The following is a 27,663-nucleotide window of genomic DNA, read 5'->3' as shown; positions in this document are numbered from 1 at the left end:
ATTAGTCCTCTGAATTCTCAGAGCGACTTTTCTGAGCCCCGCGCCTCTCTCTCTCCCCCTCCCCCAACTCGCTCCGCTCCCGCAACTCAGCGGCTCTGTTTAACCCTTGACCGGGTAGCCGCGGCGCTCCAGGAGTGTGTCCTGAGCGGTCTGTGCGCAGCAGGAGGGCACATCCTCGCGGGGCATCGTGGATAGGATCTGCAGTTCCCTGGTCCTGCTCTGGGGTGGGGAAGGAATCCAGAGGTCCCCCGCGGGCTCCAGAACCTCCCGAGGTTCTCGCGGAGTCGCGAGTGAAGGAGGGCCCGGGATTCCCAGCTTGAGCAGCTGCGGTATCCGAAATGGACCCCGGAAGGTGGGCGGCCGCGGGAAGAACCCAGATTCCCCCCGCGCAGGTCCTCCGCCCCGCCCCCGCCCCGCTACGCATCAACCGGCTCTTGTACGTCGGTGGTTAGCGCGTTGGTAAAACACCCAGAGCCCCCCGCCCCCGACCCCGTTCCTCGTCTGAATGAACCCTACCTCTCCGGAGGTGGGGAAGATGGAATCAGATCCCCTGTGAGTCCTTTGTGTAAACTCTCAACGACCCTGCACGAGGCCACACACACTGGGGGCAGCTTCTCCGATTCCCGCAGCATCCCTGCGCTGTGCTTGGGCTCCCGAAACCTGCCTGGGGAAAGGACTACTGTCCCAGGGCTGGGGACAGAGGAAGTGTCATTACGGAATTCGGGCCTTGCCTCGCGGGTCCTGAGAGGCTCGGGCACAAGCAGGCCTGTGTGCCCCAGACCTTCCCCGAGCCTTGCACACGGTAGGCTGGTCAGTAAGCGTGTATTAAGTCGGTTATTTCCCCGAGATTAGGGCGTAACACCTGCGCTTTCAGTCACACGGACGGTCCGTGGAGAAAAGGATGAAGTGGCCCAAGTGATATCAGCTCTTGGCAAGAAAAAAAAATAAACTCAGATGAGCCTATCCTTTTTTATTCTTTAACACTTAGGGATACTTTATTCCGAGAACTCTCAAACGTACTGCCCTTCAGAGATCCCCACACTTGCTCTGCCCTCGGTCTTCTTAATCCCAGTCCGGGGCACCTCTGACCTTGCCCTTCTCCTTCGCTTCTCTTAGGTCATTCGCGCCATTGTTCCTCTTGTGTCTCTGCCATTTTTCTTTCTTTCTTCTTCATCCACCACTCGCCACTACCTCCCTCTTTTACTATTGACTATTTATTCTGAGAGTGGATATTCTAAACCATCTCTTTAGGTATCAACAATTTGAACCATAACTGGATTTCAGGGACAAGTCCTTGGAAAATGATCATTGAAATGCTAATGGCTAAGCATCACTGGAAACTAGGCCCCAGCGTGCTTCTAAGTAGTTTACATCTATCTGTTGACTCATCGAAGCCTCACCAGGAAGATGCAATCAGCCCTATTTTATAAATGAGGAAACTGAGGCACAGAGAGGTTGCCCCTGTTAACGCCCTTGTAACCCTTGGAGCTGAAACAACCGGAAGTTGGGGTCAGTCCACCATCATAGCACATGTCCAGGAACCATTTGCTGAATAAGTGCTCCTTATTTCAGTTCCTAAAAACAGCTCATTTAGACCACACGGGAACTGAGGTCCTGAGGGTTGAGTGCCAGGTGTGGGTGCTTTCCTGGGCCTCCTGGGGAAGGCTAGACAACACATCAGTCCCAGAGCTCCCCACCCCACCTCGGGGGGGTTGCCTAGCTGGGCCGCTCAAGGTCTGGAGATTCTTGCTGCAGGCTCCAGGAGGGGTGCAGGTGAGGCGAGAAGCCAGTACTTAAACTGTAGGTGAGGACGGTTTGTAATAAGGTGCATTAGAGCCCCAGATGGCCCTGAAACACCTGGGGCCGCTACTCAAGTTCACGGCTACAGAAAGCATTTTGCAGAGGCACCGGCCTAGGTGGGACACCGGCTTCCAAAACTAGCCTTTGCTGGCTCTGGGCCAGGCACACAGGACTCCCAGGGAAAGGCCTCCCCCTCCACCCCTGTAAGCCTGTATCACTTGGGAAATTGTTAATATTTTATTTTTAGGGAGAGGGGGAGGCAAGGAGAGAGGGAGAGAAACACCAATGTGCGGTTGCCTCTCCAGCGCCCCCCACTTGGGGCACGACCTGGCTCACACTCCAGGCAAGCGCCTTGACTGGGAATCGAACCGAATACTCTTTTTTTCACAGGCCAGTGCTCAATCCACTGGGCCACACCCACTGGGCCACACCAGCCAGGGCGGGAAATGGTTCTTGAGCCTTCCTGATGAGCCTGAGGGCCCACTGAAAGGGAACAGGAACCAGCTGCGAGTGGTCTCACGGGGCTCAGGGACGAAAGACACTGGGCTGTTCCGAGCACAGCGACCTAGAAGGAGACAGGCCTTGACTCAGGCCGATTTGGGTGCAGTCACGCTAAGAGGGAGGCCTTGGGGACCCTTCCCCGGAGGACGAAGTCGGCTCTGTCGCCGCAGGTGAGTCAGGACGACAGCTCCTTCTCGGCTCCCAGGCACCGCGTGGGGCGCGCGGGTCAGGACGCGTCGGATTGGCTGTGTCGCGCGCAACACTTGTCTGGCCAGCGCACTGTCCGCCGCGCTGCGCGGGCCCAGCGGACACCCAACCGAGATCCTCCATGGACCCTGTGGCTCTCAGCTTGCGCGGAACCAGCCACCCCCGGCCCCTCGGCCTGCGTCCCTCTCCGCCGCGGTGGTGGGGACGCTTCAGTGTTCGGGTTTTCCCTGTGGAGGAGCCTCTACTCTTCCCGCCCACTCTGGTGGCGATTTTTTTCTGCCGCAGGGACTGAGGGCTCCTCTCTCCAGGTCGCCGCTCTCCCGGGCCACGGGATCCAGTGGCGGCCGCAGCCCCGTGGAGCCCTTCTCGCCCGGTGTCCTGGGGCCCCCGCGCCGCGGCCTCAGGCCCGTCCAAGCTGATCATCCATCGAGGGTTTCCCGCTCTGGGAACCCTGCTGTTCCACGCTCTGAACTCCGCTGCCCCAGGGGCGATCCAGGCCCTGGTAGGCGATGGGTAGAGTCAGAGAGACCCCATAGGCCAGCAACTGAACTGGGGCGGCCCCTCTGTGTTTACTTATTTAGAACATATAGTTAATATTTGGGGAGATGGGACATGTCAAACCGGGGAAGACCATCCCTGCTGTAATGAATATTACGGGGTCCTCCACCCCCGCCCTAATGAATATAGAACCCCGCAAGGGGAGGGTGGGAATCCCGGTCCTGCTCTCTCCCTGCCTGATTCACTGGTTAATTGAAAGTCTTTGCAGAAGCCTTGGAGAGACCGCGTTCGGGAAGCGGGGAGAGGGGGGACAGCTGGGATTCCGCATTCCAGAAGCCGTGTCCCTCCTGTGGGCAGTGTATGGTGGGAACATCCAGTCCCAACCCCGGCCTCTGGATGCCAGCAGGGAAAGACTTTTAGGGAAGATCATGAGAATCAGAAGTTGGTCCTCTGATCAGGAAACATGAACTCCACCCGGCCTGGGGCTTGTCCTGTGTCCTAAGGCGCCTGGGAAAAGGGAGGCTCCCCTCCCCACACACACACACACAGCCAGGAGGGGCAAGCGGGGCCCTACAAGACCTGGATGGCTCGCTTTGTGCCAGTGTCGACCCTTAATTGGGACCTGGCTCTAATAACTGGCCTCAGCTTCTCAAGTGTACAATAGTGGGCAGAGTTAACGACTCAGTAGTGATTAATTTCTTAATTGCTCACTGTAAAAGCACACTGGTACAACTGGATTAAATCATCTAGATCCTCGGTCTCGTCTCAGCCCTGGAAGACGGGGACAGTGCAGGGTTCCCCCAACCTCGCGGGTCAGCTCCTTAAATTAAGATCAAGAGCAGCAGCGCCCCTCAGCCTGCAAATGGGAAATCTGTGGTCCAGTCTCACTGTGACATCATGTGATCCTGTGACCTTAAATAGGCTCCTCTGTAAAGCTGGACCTCCAAGATCTCCCCTCTTCCCTCATCAACCCGTCATAGATGCCTCAAATGTCTAACCCCTCGTTTTAGAAGCTCCTTTCCTCTGCTCAGTACTTGGTGTAAGCGTGCGCATTTGTTTATCTTAGAAGGTTCTGAATGAATTGTATACAAGCCTGCCTTCCCGTCGAATGTTGTCGGGTAAAGGCTCTTTCCAGTGTTAATAGTACCTGGGTTCTGCCATCTCCCCATCTGTATTTTTAAAAAATAGCCCACAGTTTTTTTCACCTTCTTAGTTTTCCTGGGATCTTTATCTTTTCTGGAGACCTGCTAGGCACAGTGGATGTGTAAGGATGGGCAGACTCGAGTCTCCACCTTCAAGGAGCATGGCCCAGGGAGTGGAACTAAGAAGGTGACTGTATATATGTTTTCAGATGCCTTTGCCCAAGCTCTCCCTTCTACCTGGAATATCTTCCCCGACAGCGAATACTGTAAGGTGAAAGTGACTGAAGTTACCCAAACTCACGGGATGCAGCTAAAGCAGTGCTTAGAGGGAAGTTTATAGCTTTAATGCCTATATTAAAAAAGAAGGAATCTCAAATCAATAACCCAACCTTCCACCGTAAGACACTAGAAAAAAGGATCAAACTAAACCTGAAGTGAGCAGAAGGAAGGAAATGGGAAAGATTAGAGTGGAAATTAATGAGATGGAGAATAGAAAAACAATAGAGAAAATCACATGAAAAAAACACTTGATATAATTAGTCATCAGAAAAATGACAAACAAAACCACAATGAAATACCACTTCACACGCATGAGAATGGCTAGGATCAAAAAGTCAATGGCAAGATGAGTTGGTGAGAATGTGGAGAAATTCAGAACCCTCAAACACTGCGCTGGACATGGGACAGCTGCTGTGGAAAAAAATCTGGCCGTTCTTTAAATGATCAAGTATGTAGTTACTATGTGACCTCTCAATTCTGGCCAAGAGGATGAGAACAAACCCACAAAGAAACGTGAACATGAATGTTTATACCATCATTTTTCTTAATAGCTAAAAGATGTAAACAAGCCAAATGTCCATTAACAGTTGAATTAATCAACCAAATGTGGCAGAGACATATGATGGAATATTATTTGGCCATAAAAGGGCATGAAGTGCTGATACATACTACAACATGGATGAATCTTGAAAACACTCTGTTACGTGGAAGACCACATAGCATGTAAATAGGAATTCATATGAAAGCCCAGATAGGAAATCCATAAAGACAGATTCGTGGTTGCTGAGTGCTGGGGGGCAGGGGGATAGGGATGTAGAGGGTGATGGATAAAGGATGTGGAATTTCTTCTGGAAGTGATGGAAATTTTCCAAAATTGACTGTGATGATGGATGGATGGTTGCACTTGTCTTGACCCAACTAAATGAGTGTACTGTTTAAAATATATATTTATTTATTTTTAGATAGAGGGGAAGGGAAGGAGAAAGAGAGGGAAACATCAATGTGGGGTTGCCTCTGGCACACCCCCTACTGGGAATCTGGCCCACAACCCAGGCATGTGCCCTGACTGGGAATCAAACCAGCGACCCTTTGATTTGCAGGTCAGCACTCAATTCACTGAGCCACACCAGCCAGGGGAAAGTGAGTGTGCTTTACATGAGTGAATTGTATATGTGAATCACATTTCAATAAAGCTGTTAAAAAATAGTCTTTCCACAAACGCTTGCTGCTTCCATCCATTTCAAGTATTCATATTGGAATGATTTTTCTTTTTTTTAATTATGTATATTTTATTGATTATGCTATTACGGTTGTCCCATTTTTTTTCTCCTCCTTATTCTCCTCTTCCCTGTACCCCCCTCCCACCGTCATTCCTCCCACTTAGTTCATGTCCATGCATTGTACATATAAGTTCTTCAGCTTCTCCATTTCTTATACTATTCTTAACCTCCCCCTGTCTATTTTGTACCTACCATTTATGCTTCTTTCTTTTTTTTTCCCCTCTGAGTGTCTGGAAGCGCCCGCTTGTGAGCTCACGGACGCTGTGCTCACTCCTCCAGGCGCAGCTTCTAGGGTGCTCTGGTCCACAAGCGAAGCCTGGCAGGCCACCGCTGACCGGCAGGGATTAGGATGGACCGCCATTTATGCTTCTTATTACCAGCACCTTTTCCCCCATTCTCCCCCTTTCCAATCCCTGCTGATAACCCTCCATGTGACCTCCATTTCTATGATTCTGTTCCTGTTCTAGTTGTTCGCTTAGTTTGTTTTTGTTTTTGTTTTAAGTTCAGTTATTGATAGTTGTGAGTTTGTTGTCATTTTACTGTGCATAGTTTTGATCTGTTTCTTAGACAATGATTTTTCTGATACCATTTTCATCATACTGCTCCCTTGCTAGATGAAACTTGTCAGAGTTGATTAAGATGTTATCAATTCAGCTAACATACATTACATGCCTACTGTCTTAGGCAGTGGTAAATACACCCACCTCTGAAGTTTCAAATCCTAACTCCTCTGTCTGCCTCAGGGCTCACCTGCAGGACTCGCTCAGTCCCTTTCCCATTGACCTTCTCGGAAGTAGAGGCCCTCTGCTCTAAGCCAATGATCTTGGCAGTGCCTTGCTCTCCCCAGTTCCTCCTCTATACTCTCGCTCAAGGTGAACAACACCTTTTTATCCAATATAACGGAACAGTCTAAAGCACCTGCTCTCGTGGGAAAGACACGGTCACTTAGATTCACACCGTAATCTTTGAGCCTGGCTGGACAACCTTTTCTGCCAGTGACAGCTTAGTGAGGCGAGGATAGAGGTGGGGGGAGGGATCCTATGAGGATCAACTACGGAAAGACAGAGGAGAGGGCTCTGGAAGAGGGAAGCTGGCCTCACCTGCTGTTTGCACAGGACCAACCCCGCTGCAGTGGTGGGCCTGTTCCAGCTGTCTGTTCTGGTCAAATACAGTATGTCCCTGTCTAGGTCGCCTTTTCTTCTCTCCTTGAAGTGTTCTATCCCTAGTTCACAGTTCCTGTCCTTCCAGAAGCTCTGGTAATTTTACCTGCCCACTGTTTTCTTGCTTTTCCCAGGTCAGTCTGTGAATCCTTCCTTGGTCCCTCCCGCCATGTCCGGCTCTTTTTTTAGAGTAAACACGCCCTCAGGAAATGTGGCTGCCTAACAGTTGACCAAAACCTACTCAAGCCTCGAGGGTTAGCCTGTGAGACTTTGAACTCAAACTCAAACAGCAGCTCCTCGGTCTTTTCTATATTGTGTTTTCTTTTCGGTAAGGAGCACTCCTTTCAGAATACTATGATACAGAGATGATTAGATTACTTGTCAGGAGATTATAGGAACCTCAGTTTTGTCCCGGACTTGATATGTGACCTCAGGCAAGGGAGTCTCACTCTGGCTGAAGTTCTTTGCCTGCAAAATGTAGGGGCTGGACCAAAGAACCTCTAATATCTTCCCAGCTGCAAAATTCTGATCCTCATCCAGTAACTTGGCTGAGGGTGTCCCCTGATGGTCACTTTGAGAACTGCACCTGCCGATTGTGCACGGGAAGTTTTCTAACGGAAGGCCTCCTTCCCGGACTCGCCAGAAATGACTGAGAAGGGCCTTTCCTAAGCCCAGTAATGCCCTGCTATCTGAGCCCTCCAAAGTCCAGGGGCTTTACGCTGCCCCTTGGGTGGAAAACCCCTTCCTCTTCCATTCGGATCCCTCCACCCAGCAAGGTCAACCCAACCCCGGGGATTCTTACAAAACCACCCTAAGAGAAACCAGGAAGCCAAAAAAGCTTCTGCTTTTATGTTGTCATGCTCCCCTATGGCCCAAGTTGGGAAGGAATTGCTTCTAAATCTTGTATATGAACCAAACGTGATTGACCTGAGCTCTTCAACCTTGCGCGAAGGAATATTTGCATCTTGATCATATGCGCCCAAAAGTAGGGCAATTCTTAATTCAAATTTCATTAATTAAAAAAAACATACACTAAGGGTAGAATTTTAGATGCCTGGGCAGTAAAAATATTTGATACAGGGTATGCCCTTCCTGGTTTCCTTCAAAACACAGCAAACAGGTACTAAGTTAGGCCTATCATTAGATATTATATAGTATAAGAGTTCTACTCAGGTTAGTTTCTAATACCTGGTATTTACTACCAAGGTATGAAGATTTAAATACCCTAATATGCCAGCCATCTAGAAATGTTTACATTTTAAAGGCATATTTCTGGGGGTATAAAGACCAATCCAAAGAATAAATCTTGAAGAGTTTAATGTAGGTATGTGAGAAATCAGGTGGGGACATATTTTGAGGCTCAATGACCTTTACGGCCACCCATGAATGAACACAGGAGGGACTGAGATGCTGGTATACTTAAGGCTCATAGGCAGGAGAGGACATTAAGAACTGCCCTAGGCCTGGTTGGTGTGGCCCAGTGGACTGAGCACTGGCCTGTAAACCGAAAGGTCACTGGTTCGGTTCCAGGTCAGGGCACAAACCTAGGTTGCAAGCCAGGTCTCCAGCTGGGGGCATGCGGGAGGCAACCATTCGATGTTTCTCCCTCTCTCTTCCCCTCTTTAGTCTTTAAAAATACAGAAAATCTTTTAAAAAACTGCTCTAAATTCACTCGCTTCCTAGACATGCCCCAGAAAGAGAATTATCTTTTTGGTTCTGAGATATTTGCAGGAGACAAAGTGGAAGTAAAGCAAAACTTGCCTTGGAATTGAAAGAATGGGTTTTACTCCTGTTTTTCCCATTTGTAAACCAAGTTCCCCTGGTCTTGTTCTTGAATTACATAACTGAAGTTATTGATCTGTTACAATGTGCATAGTATCTACCTTAAGGGTTGCTCTGAAATATAAGCAAGATAATCTATTTGGAATTCCCGTGTGTGACTTCTGTTCATGCTAACGTGGGATTGCGTATTTTGCTCTTGGTGCGCCCCACGTGCAGAGAGTCAGCCCGCATGGGCCAGAGGAGAGGGACTATATGGAACATGAAGCCCAGCCTCTCAGCAGAGAGGCGAGAGATGGTGGGAGTCCCCTCACCCTTCCCTGCCCCAGCAGGGTTAGACTGGACACGGGCATTTACTGGGGCCTTCAAATATGACAAAGAGGTCTCACTTCACCTTTCTCACTCTCTCTAATATTTCATCTATCAAAATCATACACAATCTCTTGAAGATGCAAGGTCTATCTCTCAATATCATTATTCAGAGAACATTGAAATTTCTTTTTTTTTAAAGATTTTATTTATTTATTTTTAGAGAGGGGAAGGGAGAAAGAGAGGGAAAGAAATATCAATGTGTGCTTGCCTCTCAAGCACCCCCTACTGAGGACTTGGCTCGCAACCCAGGCATGTGCACTGACTGGGAATCGAACTGGTGACCCTTTGGTTCACAGGCTGGCACTGAATCCACTGAGCTACACCAGCTAGGGCATGCAATTTCTATTTGTGACATTCAAGTCTCTAGGCAATGATTGGCTGGTTCTGTGAGAACCAGGCCTTCAGTCTTCTCACACACATGCAGTCAGGTGAAGCAGAGCAGAGAGAGGTCAAGCTGGGGCTTAACCACATGGACTACAGGTGCTCAGCAAGGTCCTACAGAGGGCCTGCTCCTTGGCTTGTGCAAGGGACAGTGGAAGCCTCAGCAAATGTGTGTCTGGGAACAGATGGTCTGATCCCCCAGCCTGCACCAGATTCTATCCCGGCTCTGTTGGCATACCAAGTACTGCTCTCCAGCAGCCTTTCAGAGTGCATGGCATTGCCTAGCAATTTCACCTCTTCTTTAGCAGAATTCCTTCCTTGTTCCAGTGACGAGCCAGGGAAGGGGTGAATCTTCAAAGTGAGCCAGCAGAGCAAACATCATACGGCAAACACCCTTCTAAGACATTGCACACACAGGTAGGGAATCACAGGTGTGAGCAGGACTGTAAATACTATTGTTGAACAAACCGTGGAATAGTCAGTCCCCTTACCCCTGGCGTACATAACAGTTGCACGAGGATCATCATCTCAATGCCTAGAGGGTGCAGGCAGGTAATGTAAACAAATAAAGCAGGCAGGGGTCATTAGGGTGTGGTGGGGACTGTGGCAAAGTGGAGAATGTGGGCCAAATCCACAGGGACAACTCCAGGCATTGGTTGTCTTCAGGGAAAGCAAGCCCAGGAGCAAGTTTCCCAACTTTGCAAAAATTTATAACCTGGATTTGTGTGTGAAATCCCTTGATTTTGAAATGCCTGTGGCTAATTCTAGTTTTTAAGAAACTGTCCAGGCAAGCAGCATATCTACAGGCAGAATCTGACCAGCAGGCTGCCAGTGCCCAGTGACTAAGATAAATGTTTTTTCACGTTACTCACTTTTCTTGTCTCCCTCCATCCTCGGGAGTTAATTGGGAAGAAAGAACTACAATCAGGTCTGGGCTTTTTATTTCTTAATTCAAGTTCACATATGTTGTCCATGTAGGCTGTCTATAGCTGAGGCATCTTGGGAAATTGCTGGGCAGAGGAGAGCACAATTTGAAGCTATTTCCTTTTCATTTCTGTTTATTTCAGCAGTAGAGTCAGGGGAACAATTATGTTGTTACATAGGAGTAAAGGATGAGAGAGGCCCAGACAAGAGAGGGGAGCAGCCTGCCGACCACAATCACAGCGTCGGCGCTTCCAGAAAGAGGAACAGACAATTGCTTGCTCCTAAGGACTCATGGTCTTAAAACCATGAAAAGGACTTGACTCAAGCGTCTGAGAGTGGATAAAACCCAATATGTTCACACTTAATAGCAGTGACTAATTTTTGAAATTGCCACACTGATAGATCCAGGATGGGGTGGGGTCACAAGCAATGACTTTCACGCTTGTGGCAGATGCAGCTGGACGTCCATCCCAAATCAATTTCGCACTCCTTCCTGACTCAGAGACCCTTGATTTTGCTTAAGTTTCTGTCCGTCCTCTGACATGACTCATTGGTAAATCCCAGTCAGGTGAGGTCAGCGCTCTGATTCGCTTTCATCGCTGATGAGTTTAGGGCAAGCCTGTGACCCGGCCGGTCACTGAGGTATGAGGGACTTAGAGGCCTCTGGGAAAGGACCCAGAGCCATTAATAAGGCAAAGATGCAACACCTGGAACTCCAGTAGCCATCTGGTGACTACAAGAGGAATTGTTGGCTTAAGGACAGATCTGAGCCACTGGCGGCAGTCTGGGAAGGCGGAAAGACCATCCTACTTGGAGAGAGACATTTTTCACTGAATGAAGCTGAACTACACAACCCTGAGTCCCACCTCCCTGTGGATTCCTTGTATATGAGACAGTAATTCTTTTCTCTTTTATGCTAATTTGAGTTGAGGGTTTTCTGTGGCTAACAGCCAAAGGCATCCTAACTGACACAATGTACGTTCCCGAAGGTCTACAAAATAGTCTCTTTCCCATCCAAATAACGACGTTTCAGTCAACTACGGACCTCCTTTACGACGGTCGTCCCATGAATACCATAATGGAGCTGAAAACTTCCTACAGCCTAGTGACAGTGTAGCCGCCATAAAGTTGTGGGGCGGTGCATCACTCACGGGCTTGTGGTGATGCTGGTGGAAAGACCTTGACTGCCAGCCACACAAAAGCAAGGCACCCGCAACAATGTGATCATTGGCTGTGACAGTAAGTGACTGTGTTACTGGTTTGTGTACTTACTCTATTGTACTTTCTATCACTATTTTAGCATTGTAATCTCCCCACTTCGTTTGCTGTAAAACAGTGTGCCATGTCACGCCGGTGGCAGGGGCACACCTCTCGTGTTCACCGCGTCCCTTGCTTGCATTATTCTCTGGTGTTTGCTTCGATCTCATGTTGTCCTGTGCAGCACGTTGCTTGCGGCCTGGGAGCAACAGGATGTCTCCCACAGCCGAGGTGTGTGGCAGACCACACCGTCTAGGCACGTGTAAGTGCACTCTGCTATTCACACAAGGACGAGATCACCTGAGACGCCCCTCTCAGAAACTGTTAAGCAGCACATGACTGTGTGTAGGAAGTATCACATTTTGTGTTTACTTTAGAAACTAAAGATGAGACCCTGGCCAGGTAACTCAGTTGGTAAGAGCATCATCCCAACATGTCAAGGTTGCAGGTTCAACCCCTCCCCACCCCGGCAGGGCACGCACAAGAAGCAACCAGTGAATGTATAAATACGTGGAAGAACAAATGTTTGTTTCCTGCTCTCTTTCTCTCTCTTCCTTCTTTTCTCTAAAATCAATCAATAAAAAAAATTATAAAAGAAACTAAAGATGACATCTAACCAACAAAACATGATCTCAATTGCAGTCGCTTGTTTTCAGAGAAGGACAGATGAAGCCATGGAAAAAGCACACTGTCCATAAACCAGGGTTTCCTGGCATTCCGAAGACACCTGGGCTGGGGAAACTCCTGTTAAACACGCAGACCTGTTGTCTCGGTGTCTTCCAGGCGTGTCAGGCTACAACCAGCCGGTTCCAGCTTGGCTCTTTCCCACAGTCGATCATGGAAGAGCTGACATGCAAATGCTGCCAACCCAACATCTGTTCTTGTCTTTTTCTTGTTAAGAAGAATGTGGGATTTTCTTTTGTGTGTGTGGGCTGGGGAGGGAGTATTGAGGGAAGGGGGGTGGCTAACCATGTCCCCAGCTGAAAAACTCCATTTCTCATCCTCTTTTGCTGGTGGAACTGATCATGTGATACAGTTCTGACCAAAAGACAAAGGTTAAGGATTTCTGAGAAAGCATTATTTTCACAAAATAGGTAGGACCCACCCTTTTCTGGTCTGCCTTTCTTTTTCCTGGAGGAACTTAAGGTTCTGTTAGCTGGACCTGCAGCGGTCATCTTGTGACTGATTATGAAGGAAATTTTTTTAAAATCACAAAGATGTTGGTTCTGAATCCTTAAATTACTGTACTGGCTCTGAACGTCTAGCCCCTAGACTTCTTATGGTATGAGGGAAAATCAAATTTCTATCTTCTTTAAGGCATGGACATTTCATTTTCTCTGATTTGTATGTATATCCAAATACAATTTCTAATAAACATAGATAGAATTCAGAAGTGCCCCTATTTCCCCAAAGGAGAAGGTCTGGGTTGTCCACCATCAGTATAAGTCAATAGGGGAAATCCCATATTTGGAAATAATAAACTAAATAATTAATATCAGGATAGATTTTTGTATTTCAACATACACATCAAAAACAAAACCCTCTTAGAATCAAATAAGTTAGGAGACAAAGGAGGATTTTTCAAAATACAAATGACATGGAATGATGCTCAAGGTGTCATTTTTTTAACCCTCACCCTGGGGTATATTTATTGATTTGAGAGAGAGAGGAAGGGGGAGAGAGAGAAGCATTGATGTGAGAGGGAAAGATTGGAGCGTTGCCTCCTGTACTCACCCAGACAACAGATGGAACTCACAACCTGGGTATGTGCCCTGACCAAAAATTGAACTCAAACCTTTTGGTATACGAGACAGCGCTGCAACCAACTGAGCAACCCGGCCAGGGCAAAGTGTGATTTTAATATTTAAGTATCTCTTATGAGATGAACTTAAAAACTCCAGACAACACTTTTGGGAAACATGTGAAAGAGGAGAAAATTCAAGATTTTTACCTGGGTGACACTGAAGAGCATCAGATCTCGTTGTTTGTTATTGTAGCAATGAAGAAACTAAGGACGCAGGAAAGATGCGTCAACACTTATACAACATATGCTCTTAGAGACTAAAAACCCAACTAACTAATTAAACAGAGCAAATCCTTTGAAATGAAGGAGAAAAGACCCAAGAAAGAAACCACCTGCTGTTGTTTTTCTGGCCGTATGAACATTCCTTCTCACATGGATGCAGGCTCTGTTTCAACAGTTTGACAATAAAACAATAACACGACTTGGACCCTCTCCATTCAGCTGACTCACACACCCTGGCAGCAAATCAATTTTGTGAAATCATGGAGGAGTCTCGTCTTTTCAAGGAGAGAGCAAAGATGGAGAAGCCTGGTATGAAAGGCTGGCTCTTCCACCTTTGCCCCTGGAGGTGTGGCCTAAAGTGACCCCATGCAGCCTCAGTTTCCTCTTCTCTGCTCCCTCCATCCTCTCCCACCTACAATAATAATTTTATCACTTCTTTGATATCACCAAGTAGACCAGACGTGGAACATTCACCACAGCGATTTAATGATGTCAAGAACACAACAGCAAATTCAAATATCGGGCAGGGCACGTGTTTTGGGCTCTAAAACCACAGCCACCAGAGATGCGTGATTCCAGCATCTGAGTGGAGGGTCTAAAACACACTCGTTCTCGTTCTGGAGGCTCCCTCAGTCCACCTGTGCTTCGATCTGCCTCTTTTGTCACTCAAGCTACGTGGTAGAGGAAGTATGTGGGCTGAGTAGAGTGGAAGGAAAATCAGGAGGAAATAGATGTTTCTGAGTTTCATTCATGTCTAATTAAGGGAGTGATTAATTGGAAAACACGAAGCCCCAGGAGAGGAAGCCAGGAGTGTTTCCAGTGTACGTGACGACCACGGTCCTTCTACTCTGGACATGGCAGCAGTTCATCATTGTGGGTTTCCCTGAAAGCACTATTTCACAGGGTCTAATTAAAGCAGCCTGTGGCTGAGAAAATGACTGTAAATCCCACATTTTGTTTCCATTACTCCCTGCACATTAGAGCTAGGTTTAAAAAAAAAAGCTCTGGAATGATAAATAGCTCCAGTAGGAACTGAAAGGTAAGCCTTGGGGGACCTGAAATTATACTGCGCTGCTTGAAATGCCTGCTTGGTGTGTCCCTGCACCTCTGATCATAAGCAAAGACTGCCAAATTGCCCAGTAGCACTTAACAAAACAACAAATAAGGGACCATGCCTTTAAGGAACAAATTTGAAGGCGATTATTGCTTTCTTCCCTTTTGGATTCTCCCTCCTGATTACTCAGCTTTACTGCAAGGATTTCTAAATATTGTTACCTCTTAAAAACAATCTTCTCTTCTTGCTGTATGCACACACCTGGCCCTGCTTTCCCAGAATCCCAAGCTGGGTGTTAACTGTTCTCTAGAATAGCAAAGGGGAAAATAACCAATGATCAAATTCCTTTGGGGGGCGAAAGGGGAGGAAGACATCTGTTATTTGTGGCTGACCACATCTTTTAAACGCCCTGTCTTCTTTTCAATAGGGTCCCACAATTTCAGTCCTATCCTCCCAAAGGAGACTCTTAAAAATTACATTTCCCACCCTGGCTGGTGTGGCTCAGTTGGTAGGAGCGTGTCCTGTGGACTAAGGGGTTGAGGGCTCGATGCTGGTTGGCACATGCCCAGGTGGCAGGGTGTTTGAGTAGGCAGCCAACCAATGTTTCCCTCTCCCCCCACCCCCAACTCTCTCTCTGAAAGCAATGAAAAAAAAAAAAAAGTCCTCAGGGGAAGATTTAAAAAACTACATTTCCCAGCTTTCCCCACAGCTAGATACAGGCATGTGATCCAGGTTCCACCAATTAGACACAGACTGAAGGCTGATTTGGAAATAAGCCAAGAGAGGAAGAGGCTTTGGGGGTATAATGCTGTGGCAGAGGCCTCGAAAGACCGTGCCAACTCCAATAGTCATGTGGAATGCTTTCATGGTGACAATGCACGCAAATGCCATCTCATCAACCTAATCAGAGGCCTGGTTTTGAGCCACTGAACCTGCAAGTCCAGCCTTGAGACCTTATCCCTGGTCTGCCCTGCCTACTTCCTCTGCCGAAGTGTTCCTTTCCTACTTAACCCAAGGTGGATCGATCCTGTAATCCGGCTAAAAATGGCCTGACCCAACAGGCACACACACATATGTGACTGGACTTCACTTGCAAACAAGGGCTCGAGAAAGCTCTTCAATAAAGGTACGGTAATCGTGACCTGGGCTTGGAACCGAGCAGCTCCCCGAGGTCAGGTTTCAGTGAGCTGTTCTGGGCTCGCAGTCAGGACCCATGGAGAAATAAATGGTTGCATCTAAAACACAGGGTCACATCAACTCTCACGAGACAGCCAAACAAGTGGCGGCCTAGATGGGGTTATTCTAGACTGACGAACATGCCACCACCACGCCTGTCCTGTTGGAGGGCAAATCCTTGTGACAGGGCTTACCCCTTCCTCATCGCCTACATGGCAGACGGGAGTTGACACAGCTCCGGACTGAGTTCTTGGGAAAGAACCAGGGGAGCCCCAGAAGTGGAAGGCGATCCATGAAACACATTTCACATATTTCCCGAGCCTGGCTCTGAATCAGTTACGAATCAACATGGTTTAAAAGAAATTAGAACACATCACATCTTATGTGGATCTTTGACAATCGAAACAGGGGCAAGATCAATCTCTTTACGGTTTCACATGTGATTTTCCTAGACAAAGGAAACCCACACACGTGGCAAAAAGCTTTAAGATCTGTTGTGTGAATGCCATGATCCAAGTGGGACTGGTGAGTGTCACGAACCACCAGTCCTCATTCTCTGAAAACAGAAGGGAATCTCTTGAGTTCATCTTCTCCTTTTGCCACGGGCCTAAATCTGGCTACGGGAACTCCTTCGGACCGGAAATGAAATATTGAAGCAGCAGTGCTACTTACATATACTCAAAGGGAGGTTTAAAATACCGTGATACAGAAACTGTTAAAGGGTGCAAAAAATCTGGTGGCTTTAGCTGTTTGAATCTCAGTTCCATCTGCTATGTGACGCGTGGGCAAGTCACTTGACTTCTATAATCCTCTGTTTTCTTTCTTTTTTAAAAAGATTTTATTCATTTATCTTTACAGAGGGGAAGGAAGGGAGAAGGAGAGGGAGATAAACATAATGTGTGGTTGCCTCTCGCGCGCCCCCTGTTGGGGATCTGGTCCACAACCCAGGCATGTGCCCTAGATTGGAAATCAAATGGGCAGCCCTTTGGTTCTCAGCCTGGCACTCAATCCACTAAGCCACACCAGCCAAGGCTATTTCCTTATCAGTTAAGTGATAATGCTTATTCTCAGCTTACCAGACTGTTATGAGGAGAATATGAGAAGAACCTCGGCAAAATATCTGGTCATGGTTGGGGCTGAAGAAATGGGAACCACTAAGTGATGCATCAGGCCAGCCTCTACCTTCAACTCAGTCCGTCTGTTGGTAGTAGTAGAGCAAGCCCGTAAGTCACCGCAAGGATTCAGTAAGTGGCTTTCACATGGGACAACTAAAAATTCAGACTGCCCTCATCAGTGAGCACACAAGTTCATTATCAAGTGTTTTTATTCATCTCTGCCACACCGTCCTCTCATATGGACTTGAAATAAGAGAGGTCCCTGCCCTTTGGACAATATGTTTAAGCATTTATTGTGAATGGTAACAGGTCGGGGACTGGAATGTAATGGACACATAGCCTAGATGCAGAGAGTGTTAACTGGAAGACTCTTTATGGAAAAATTATTCATAGCAAATAAATTTAAACCAAAAAATGCTGCTTGAAACCCACAAATTTAGTCAAGGTTGAAAGATACAGGAATAGTGAAGTATTTCACGCAAAGGAGATCTTGTGGCTGATCCAGTAGAATCGTTGCCCTTGGAACACAGTCTCTTAAGGGTTTTGTTTTGCTTCTTTGAGATAGGCTGTCACTGTCATTGTCATTCAGCTGGGGTTTCCTTCCTTCGCGTTGAGAACCTGCAGCAGAGAGATCAGCAACTTCAAAAAATGTTAGAAAGAGTTAAGCAAAAGTAGTTCATGATGCCGAAGTCCAATGCTTGAAGCAAATCCATTGCCAACAAACCACCAGCATCACATGAACTAGTTAGAAAGATGGACCCCTAGGTCACCCAGACCTACTGAACTGAAACCTAGGGGTGGGCGGAGCAGCAATCTGAGCTTGCACGAGGCCCCTGGGTGATTCTGACTGAGTGTGTGAATGCTTGAAGACCACAGCTGTCCCTGAGAGAGAAGTGACCGCCCTCTTTTTAGGGAGCCACTAGATTTGGGGGCCTTTTTTTATATTAGCTCTACTTGTACTCTGATATGACTCAGGTATATTTTGACTAATGTCAGCAATTAAATATATTATCCCCAGGAGTTGTTACTAAAGTAGCAGTGGGGTAGGGGACTATTAGAGAATGTGGAATTGTAGTTCTCACTTGGCAATACCTCATTACACAAATCAAAGCTAGTTTATGAATTACACAATTATACACCACAAACCCATGACTATAAACAGTAGTAGAGTGGGCATCTTGGGAAGAGAAGGTAATTTGAGTTTCTGCCAATTCTAAGTGCATTGTGCAGATTAACTAAGACTGAAGAAAGAATGAAAGCTACAATTTAAAAATACTCCTTTGTTCTCATACGGCAGCCTTTACCCACTGAGTTGAGGAAACACTTTTCATCAAGACTAGAGCTTATTACACTTTTCAAGAGCATAATGCTGGAGATTCAGGCTCCCCAACATCCAGACTAGCCACTTGTTCCTAGTAAAGGAACCGCTGATTTTTTCAAACTGGTTATTATCTGCTCTGTGGCTCAGTTGTCTTGGCCAGGTGTTAATGAGGCCAGGGCCTGGGGTTCAATTCCCACACAAGCCAGTTTTCTTCCCTCTCCCCCGTGAGCCCAGGATGCATTATTAAGCATTGCCCACCTGCTTTAGATGCTGCCATGCATCTGGCATTATGAGCCGCAGGTCACAAAAGGGGCCAGCTGACGATGTAGGAAAGGGTCTATAGAAGTCCCCACCCCTGGCAGAAAATACAGAATCGGAGCAGTTTGGCTCAAGGGAGAGGAGGTGAGGCTACAAGGAAAAGAAGAATTGTGTATCCCAGGAAGATCAAGGACCTAGAGGCAGGAGGGGGATGAGGAGGAAGAGCCAGGGTGGGGCACATTCCTCTGTTCTTTCAGGGAAACTGTCGGGGTAATTTGAGAATTGTGAGTGATTCTTGGCTGCATGTCGCTTTTCCTATATTCGGAGCTTCCTTTGGAGCAGTTCACATATTAATAGGTAACTCCTTTCTATTCTCCGTACTGATGTGATGGGACAGTGGTAATGGTCCCTGAAAAGCCAGGACAAACTTGCTCATTTACTTCCTTTCCATGACGACCTCGGCAACACATTCCCTAGACCTCTTTCCTGTCCACCAAATAAGGGGAGGAAAAGCTAAGGCTGCAAAGAACAATGAACTTCGTCAAATGACAAGAGAACCCAAAGGCCAACTTCAACCTCTGCTGAGACTCAGCACAACCCGCAACCACATGCAGGGTAATAGACGTCATTGACCTCAGCGATCTAAATGCCGGCCCCTGTCACGGGAACCACAGGGTGAAGTTCCATTCGTTTTTGTAAGAAGGGTGCAGTTCAAAGAAAACTAAGATGAACCTTGAAAATGATTGGTCATAAATGCTGGTAAAGTTCTGGAGCTTGTTTGCCATGACATTATAGTCTAGATCCAGTGCACGTTTCACAGATCTCTTCTGAATTAAGCCAGTATCTTCATCATCAAAACACAGGAAGATCCTCAGCATTTCTAACTACAGCTCTGCGAGAGTTGGCGACCGGACTTGATGTCTTATGTCTAAAGTGGGAGCGGCGAGCATATGCGGATCGTTTTTAATTTTAAGAAAAGCCCTTCAGCCTCTGAAAAGTTCTGTTGCTAATTCTGGCAATGCCTAGCTAAGTTATTAAACTTCTTTCTAGCCCCCAGAGATACGTGGATTCCTGATGGAAACTATTCTTTTGGTATGCCCTCTTTGTGAATAAGACAACTGTAAGATGTTCTTAAATTTTAGGACAACATACTTTCACTGGGGCGGGATTTCCAAAGCCAGGGGCGTGACAAGGTGTTTTGGTCTTTGCGGATACAAAGCTAACTGTTGAATTTGCTTTTCACATTACCAGGGGATATATTCAAAAGAACATTACCAATGCTTGCAATAGCTAATTATTCAACTTGAGGAGGAATGAGACAGGATGGGCTTTCTGAACTTGTAACAAGAAGAATGAGGGATAATAAGATAGAGTAGAGAAGCAAGGCCTGATTATATAAAGATGATTTTTCAGGTCACATTGATGACTGATAAATACTGTCCCCTTAAAGCATTCACTGTCTGTGACAGTCCACTCAATCCATCCCACACTGCTCCCACTCAGAGACCTTGTGGGAGCTACTCTCTTGTACCTGCCTTCAAGCTTACAGAACAGTGTTCTGAATACGGTGGGGAGGTCCCCATCCTTGAGGAAGGAGTTGAATTTTCATAACAACCGAAAGTTATGCAGAACCAGGTTTGAGATACTGCTGTTGAGTTCAAAGTGAGGCACTACCGATTAATACCATGACTGTGTGTATGTTTTATGAATGAGCTATGAAGGTAAGTGCGTGTCAGTGTTTGTAAAATTATTTTAGAGGGCTTTTGGATGGTGATTGACATTATTCTTCAGACAAAAGAGAAGGCACTGCTGTTGGCCATCCATTCACAGGATGTCCCACAAAGCACTTGACCACAAAAAGCCTTGGCCAGCCAGAAGCTAAGAAGTCAATCACAAATTCCTGGGGCCCTCGGAGCCTTGTGATCCACCAAAAAAAGAGGGGAGCTGGTCATACACCACCTGTGATACCTATCGTACAGGTGTGGGTAAGAGACTCACTCAGGGCTTTACATGGAATTGTTATCCATTTCTGTGTTGGTTGATTTAATCCAGATTTTTTTTTCTTCTCAATAAAGGCTTCTAGAGACATTGCCTAACACAAGAAATGAATTTTGAGTTTGACTTTGAGTTTGACTTTGAGTTTGACTTTGAGTTTGGTCTATGGACTCCACAGGGGACCAAAGAGCAGTGAGGCACAGAACCTCCCTCCAGAGAGGAAGCTGAAGGTTGGCAGAGCCAGCCTGAGCCTTGGGAATGCCCATCAGTCAAAGGTCAGCCCCATGAAAAAGGAAGGAGCCGGCTCCCCAAGCTCTGTGAGACAAAGCAGTGTTGTGTCTCATCAGAAGAATGAGCAGCAAGGCACCTCTGCATCCTGCATCCTCCCCCGTAACATCACCGCAGACCAGGCCCCAGCAGGTGTCTGTCCTGCTGGCGGCACACTGTCCAGACAGACAGCACAGGCTCTTGTCCCAGTTTCACCAGTGAAAAGCTGTGTGACTGCCTCAGTTTCCTCACCGAGACTCTACGGTGGAGAGAATAACAGGATCCTCCCGCATCTTCCTCCTCAGCCTCCTGTGGCATTGACTGACAAAAAGGAGGTAAGCTGCTTTTCCCGGTACTTGGGACATAGTAACTACTCCATAAAATTAGGTATTGTTATTTCTAGTATTCCAATTACTTTTGCCTTTTATCATAAATTTCATGGAAGCTTCTTAACAGTTCACGAGAATCACTTTATGTTCAGCTGCTTCGTCTTCTTCCCATGCATTTTATCCTTTCTTTTAACTTGTTTACTGTCCTTATGTCTAAACAATGCCAGTTGGGTCGATTGTTTTTCCCTGTCTTCCAGAAAATCATTTACGGGACAAATCAGTTGCCCTCAGGTATGTTCACCAAGTTTTGCCATATTAGGATGAAATCCAAACTTGGGACATTTTACATAAAAGGTCACAAACAAGAGCCCTGTCTTCTAAAAACATCTACAAAGAGGCCCTTCCCCGAGTGCCCATCAAAAGTAAACCATATCTGCAGACCCACGAGGGTTTCCTCAAACATGGCCTCACTTGTCAAAATGTTCTGGTCGGGCCTGGCAGATTACAAAAAAGTCCCATCGATGCTCAGTTGCTGATGCACACAATTGCTCGTAAAACCCCTAAGCTGGAGTTTTGGACCAACAGCATCTTGCTGTGCTGAGGAAAAATAATCTATTAACGTTGAAAAGCGAAGATGGTGTGGCAATTGTCTACTAATTTCCTCAGTGTATATTGGCATCGGGCTAAGGTAGTGTGGTGGCTGTGAAGGTTTGCATGGTAAACAATTTTATTCTTCCCTGCGGGACCTTCCCGTCCTTTCAACACTCCCCACGCACCTCCCACCCCACCCCCACCCCCTCTTCCCCAGCAGGTTCTTGATACCTTGGGTCTTGAACCTACATCTCTCAAGTTGCTGTTATCCTCGGAATCCCGAGTAAACTGGAGAATACTCAGGGGCGCCCCCTGGAGGCGACTGGTGGCTTCTGGTCCCCTTTCCTTCCATGAGGCTTAGCAAATTCCTTGCAGCTTCTTCCCACAGAATGTACTCCCGCAGCTGGTGCTTCAGGCTCCCTCCCTCGTTAACATATGCGGACTCTGCTGTGCTCTTTTTCCCCATCAAGTGCCCTGGAAAAACCAAGAAACACAAACAGAACGCCACAAATTTAACCCAGAGGAATGAATGAACGAGAAATTTAAAAGGACTCCAATTATGTTTGTGCTGCTTCCTCTTAAATGCAGAATAAATAGCATTTTATTACGAAGAGTTAGTTCAAAAATGACTGGTTTTGCTTTCTGTTCAAAATGCAAAATGAGCTGGGCAGAATTCAGACCTGCAACTCTGGAACCCTGGGTTTGGTCCCAGCCCCTCTGCTAACTAACTGGGTGACCTCTGCCCAGTCATTTAGCGTCCCCAGTCTTCAATTTCTCAAATACAAAATGAACAAGTTGGACTAGGTGAAATCCAAAAGGAACCATCCGCATCTGAAAAATCTATCGCCAATTCTGTGCGCTCTGAGTCCCATTCCCAACTGAATGGTGGAATTTAAACACCTTCCCCTGGCCAATTTGAAATTGCTACTGAAAAGAAAGGTCTCCATGCTTTTCTTTGTGCGATTAAAAGAAAGAAAGAAAGAAAGGTGTTGCTTATCTCTCATCTGTAATACAAATGTACCAAAGGAATTTTTCATTTAAACTTTCTCAGAATTTAGCCAAGGTTGAATCTAGGCAGAGCATCACCTAGAAATTACAGTTTGTAAAGCAGGTAATGAAAAAACAGTTGAAGGCAAGTTCTGACCAACCAGACTTATCAGGCACATCAATGCAGAATTTTCTCTTGGAGGTCTAAAATGGTCAGTGAATGTCTATCAAAGCTTCCACGTAAGTAAATTAAAGTTGCTGTGCAGAAGGCCGAACCACTAGAAACAGACTCGCGTATGCAGTGGAGACAGCCACCGAGTTGAAGGAGCTGGGAACTCAAGGTCTGCATTCCTCACACTTTAGCCTGTTGCTTAAATATACTCACATTTTCTTATATACTTTCTTCAACTGAATTTTCCCATCTTTCTATAATCAGCTATTATACTATTTTCAAATTTCTGATATTAATAAAACTATAGTGCTTTTGATTGAAAGTTCACACAGTAAGAGCTCTCTGTGGCTCCAATGTTGACTGGCATGAGAAGCATTTAAGGCAAATATCATGGAAATAATGTTTGACAGACGTCAGTCACACAAAATAGAAAGGGGCCCCTTCCCAGCAGCTCTCTACCCCAAGACAAGCCCTCGCTGTGACTTCATTGCTGGCAGGTGATTGCAGGCTACTGTTTCCAGGATGTTTAAATGCAGATCATCCCATTGGATCCACCCTGTAGTAAGTCCGATGACAATGAGACTCGCCAAAGGTCACACACATATAAGCAAGGACACTAGGATTAAAATCGGCTCGCAGTCCAGACTCTACTATATCACAATGCTTTGAAGCCTTTGAACTTCCTAAGAATCATTCTGAGGTCTGGAAATAAGGATAAGGTCCACAAGAGGCTTTCTAATGTTATTTTTTAAAATAGAGATCATAGCTCTGGCCGGCGTGGCTCAGTTGGGTGGAGCATCCTCCTGTAGACTAAAAGGTCACAGGTTCATTGCCGGTCAGAGCACATACCCAGGTTGCATGTTCAATCCCTGGTCGTGGCACATAAAAGAAGGCAACCAATTGATGTTTCTCTTTCACATCAATGTCTCTCACTCTCTCTCTCTCTCTCTCTCAAAGCAATGAAAAGAATGTCCTCAGGTGAGGATAAAAACATTTTAAAAATAAGGATCACATATCCGTATGCCATGACTCATTCATTATGTGACTCAGATAACTAATTCTGTGAGTATTGGGGAGTCTTAAAATGACATTTCACTGCATAGCAGTGTGAGAGCTCGGTCAAGTCGGTGCCCGGATATCCGCTAAATAACCTCGCATTTAGCCATAACAGTGATTATGTTGCACAACTTCCCGGGAAGTAAAGAGGCACTTGGCTTTCTTTATATGGAGGAAATTGAATCATGACAATGGGGAAGCAGGATTAGAACCTGATGCTCCCAGTAATCACCGCGGTGGCTCTTGCCTTCCATCATTTCCCATCTTCTTGTTAGCATGCTAGAAAGGAGAAAGGCATTATGGCCAATGAAATAGAGGGGCAATGGAGATGCTTTTACAAAAAAAGAATTTCATTTTTATCATGCCTGAATAATTTTGTGGGCTTTACTGAAAACCATTCTGTAACTGACTTAACATAGATCCTTGGGACATTCTTTGAATTTTTAGTATTTGCATATTTGATGGGTGAGTAGTGTTCAGGCTCCCACCTCCAGATCCATAGACTGGTCATCAAGGAAAGGGCGCCATCTATAACATCCCAGGGAAGCATCCATTCCTGGGTCCGGTTTCACTGGTGAGCCGGCAACTGTCAACCAAATAGCCATCTCCATGGCAACATGGATGGTATGCCCACTTCCACCTCTTTTCCCATCATCTTTTTTTTTTATCTGTTCATATCATCATAATGGAGACCTCAGCATAGACAAAGACAGGCACTTGAAAAAATAAAACCATGCTCAGAGGAAAAAAAAGCTTTGTCCTTTATAACCAGTTTAAAAAATAGCATTAAAATGGAGCATAAATGAATTATCTTCAACTCAAAACTTGAAGATTATCCTAACTCAGGAAACGACCCATTAAGACAAAGTGCTAAGTACTTCTAGGAGCTGGTTTTTCTGAATAGACACTTAAAACATATTTCAGTTTCTGGAGTGGTGCTATGATGTCAAGCCATCCTGTGCTGAACACAGGTATTCAGAATTCTAGGGCCTGCCTCCTATCAAGGTTAGAGCCACCACCAGGGCTGGTGTTGACCTACGTTTCCATCATACACACACACACACACACACACACACATTTCCAGGAACTTCAAGCCAGATAAGAATTTGTTAAGTTTTCAATTTGATAATTTGTATTCCGTTGCCACACCACGCTTCTCTCAAAGGAAAGAAGTAATTCACTGAACAAACCTGCAAATTTGTGCTGACAGCAATATGAAGCTTTAGTTTGATATAATTTAAATGAAGCGGCACGTCCTCCATGATTAAGGATGACAGGCATTTACTTAGGATAGTGACAAGCTAAATTTAAAAGCAAACATTATTCAGGCTTGCGAACGCTCTCCCCAAAGCCAACTTTTGTTCAACCACAATGTCATTTTAGACCCCAATGTGAGTTTCTCCTTCTCCTCCCACTTTCCTCTACTCTAGAGCCAGCCAAGGGAGCAAAAGGAAAAAAGAGTGTGTTTGAGGGCAATAAGAAAATTTAAGTTTGCCACAGGTCCATGTGCTTTTGGGTTAGGAATGCCCAAGCACCACCAAGGGTGATTACATGCTAGACACGCTAAGTATCTGGGGACAGCCGTGCTCTGGAGCAATCGGGGTTGGCTTACCCTGGAAACAACTTGGCTTCAGCTCCCCGGCTAACTCTCTTGTCCTCCCTTTGACCTGCAAAGGTTACCTAATAACAGGGCCTTTTTAATAAAAGATTTTAGTTTTTTATGTATGTTTAGAGAGGGAAAGGGAGGGAGAAAGAAAGGGAGAGAAACATCAATGTGTGGTTGCTTCTCCATCATCCCCCACTGGGACCTGGCCTGCAACCCAGGCATGTGCCCTGACTGGGAATCAAACCCTTGGCCCCTTGGTTCACAGGCCTGCACTCAATCCACTGAGCCACACCAGCCAGGGCAATAGAGCCTTTTCAGTACAAAAAGTATGGATGAGCAAAAAGAGGTTGGAAATCTGGAAGTTTCATTTCAATTTCCCAGCCCACCAGCTGGTGGCCAGACAGGACAATGGCCACTAGCTCTAAGGTCCCAAAAGCTCTTTCAAGTATCAAGTCTAGGTTTGGCTTCTTTAACACCTTGTTAGTGTCCTCTCTTGAGGAAGGGTTTTTGCTGTTGCTGTTGTTTCTTTTAACTTCACCATCCCAATCTCCCCTCTCTGGGCCATGCCTGAGTTCCCAGGTCCCTCAGAGGTCACAAATGCTCTCGTCCCTGAGGCTGCCGGGACTCTTTCAGCGACAATGAAAACTGCTGCTGCGATGGGAGCTTCCCAACTCTCTGATACCAGCGTACACAGCGGGGAAATGCTGAGGGAGTGACAGCTTCAGCCTCACCCCCTTCCACGAGTGGCCCCAGACATCACACAGAGAATCTGTGTGGCTGACGGTGTCACAGGTGTGCCTGATACACGGACTAGCAACTATCTTTCCAACACACCTCCCCCACTCTTAAGTAGATGACTAAGGAAACAGAAACAACCACCACCAGCAGCAGCCTTAAACCTCCTCAGGGATGGCCAGCATCCCAGGAAATGTTGGGATTGCTGTAGCTGGCTTTATGGGGAGGTTTCTGAGGAAACTGAGCGCTTTGCCTTTGCCAGTGGTTATATTTGGCGTGGGCGGAGAGTCCCAGGGTGACGCTGGGTGAGCACGAGGCTTCCAGTTACCCGCTGGGGGTCCTGGGGCCGGGAAGAGCGAACGGTCAGCCCATGCTTGGGGAACAGGGCTCGTGGGCAGGGGAAAAGGGAAAGGAGCTGGGGGAGCGGGTGAGGTCGCCTGTCTAGAGAGGTGGAGAGAAGTGAGGCTGTGGGAACAGAGAGCCCGGGATCAGCGTGGAGAGCGGGCGCGATCCCCAGAGCGCCGAGCCTGCTGGATAGAAAGATGGAGGGTTGGGCAGAAGGCAGAGGAAAAAACAATCGCTGCAGAGGCAGGAGAAGTACTGAGAAAATTCAGAGGAGCCACAGTGGCGGGATTCAGGGACTGCTCCCTGAACACATGCGAAACCCAGGGCGGGCGCACGCGCCACGGGTCCCCCACCTGTGGCTTCGCCAGGCGCAAAGGCTCAGCCTGGGTTCACGCAGGACGGAGCCGAGGCCGGCGGGCTGGACCACGGCTCCGAGACGCGCTCGAAAACCCAGCTTCCCTAAGTTGTCCAGGGAGAGAACAGCACAGGATGAAAGGAGCGCTTGGGTAGGCGCGGAAGGAAGGGAATCTCCCTCGCCTGGAGTTGGGTGTTTTTGGAGAGCTGGGCGCTGGCTCAGTTACCCTGGGAAAGAGGGAAGACCTAGGGCCCAGCCTGCTGCTGCTGAGAACCCGACGGCTGCCCAGGATGATGGGTGGGGTGGAGTCATGCGAGAAAGGGGTTGGCGTTTGGGTAGACAGGTCGGAGCAAACGCAATCCCCACAGCCGGGCCCCAGAAACGCGCAGAGACGGAAAAGCGGCCCCCAGCTGTGGCTGGTCCCGTAGAGGACTGCTGCGCGCGGGACACTCACCCACCGCCCAGTGGCTGCCTCGCGGGTACATCTTGGCCAGGACAGTCTCTCCGGCCGCCGGCACCGGGGCGGCGGGTCCCCGGGGCGCCTGGCAGAGGACCAGCACCAGCAGGACAAGCGGCAGCTCGCAGCCACGCATGGTCCCGACGGGAAGTCCTGGGAGCGCGCCGCAAGGCTGAGTGGAGAGTGCGCTCTCCCGGCCTAGGAGCCACCGCAGGACCTGGACCGGGAGGAGCTCAGC

The 27,663-nt window shown here is 47.3% G+C and overlaps 1 protein-coding gene and 1 non-coding gene across 2 annotated transcripts; both read right to left on the bottom strand.

The window, feature by feature from the left end:
• Positions 1 to 99: 99 nt before the first annotated feature.
• Positions 100 to 27,663, bottom strand: GRP (gastrin releasing peptide). Its single transcript, XM_045187908.3, is given in 4 exon segments — positions 100 to 324; positions 21,962 to 22,027; positions 22,029 to 22,186; positions 27,423 to 27,663. Coding segments are annotated over 4 exon segments (588 nt in total). The 5' UTR covers positions 27,562 to 27,663.
• Positions 5,932 to 6,064, bottom strand: LOC112323040 (small nucleolar RNA SNORA52). The gene has a single exon (XR_002976688.2). It is a non-coding gene; the product is annotated as a small nucleolar RNA SNORA52 (small nucleolar RNA).

This window comes from Desmodus rotundus, chromosome 10, assembly GCF_022682495.2.
Source record: "Desmodus rotundus isolate HL8 chromosome 10, HLdesRot8A.1, whole genome shotgun sequence".
In the NCBI taxonomy this organism is placed as follows: Eukaryota; Metazoa; Chordata; class Mammalia; order Chiroptera; family Phyllostomidae; genus Desmodus; species Desmodus rotundus.
The sequence above is the reverse complement of the archived record's forward strand: the minus strand, read 5'-3'. Positions and strand labels throughout refer to the sequence as shown.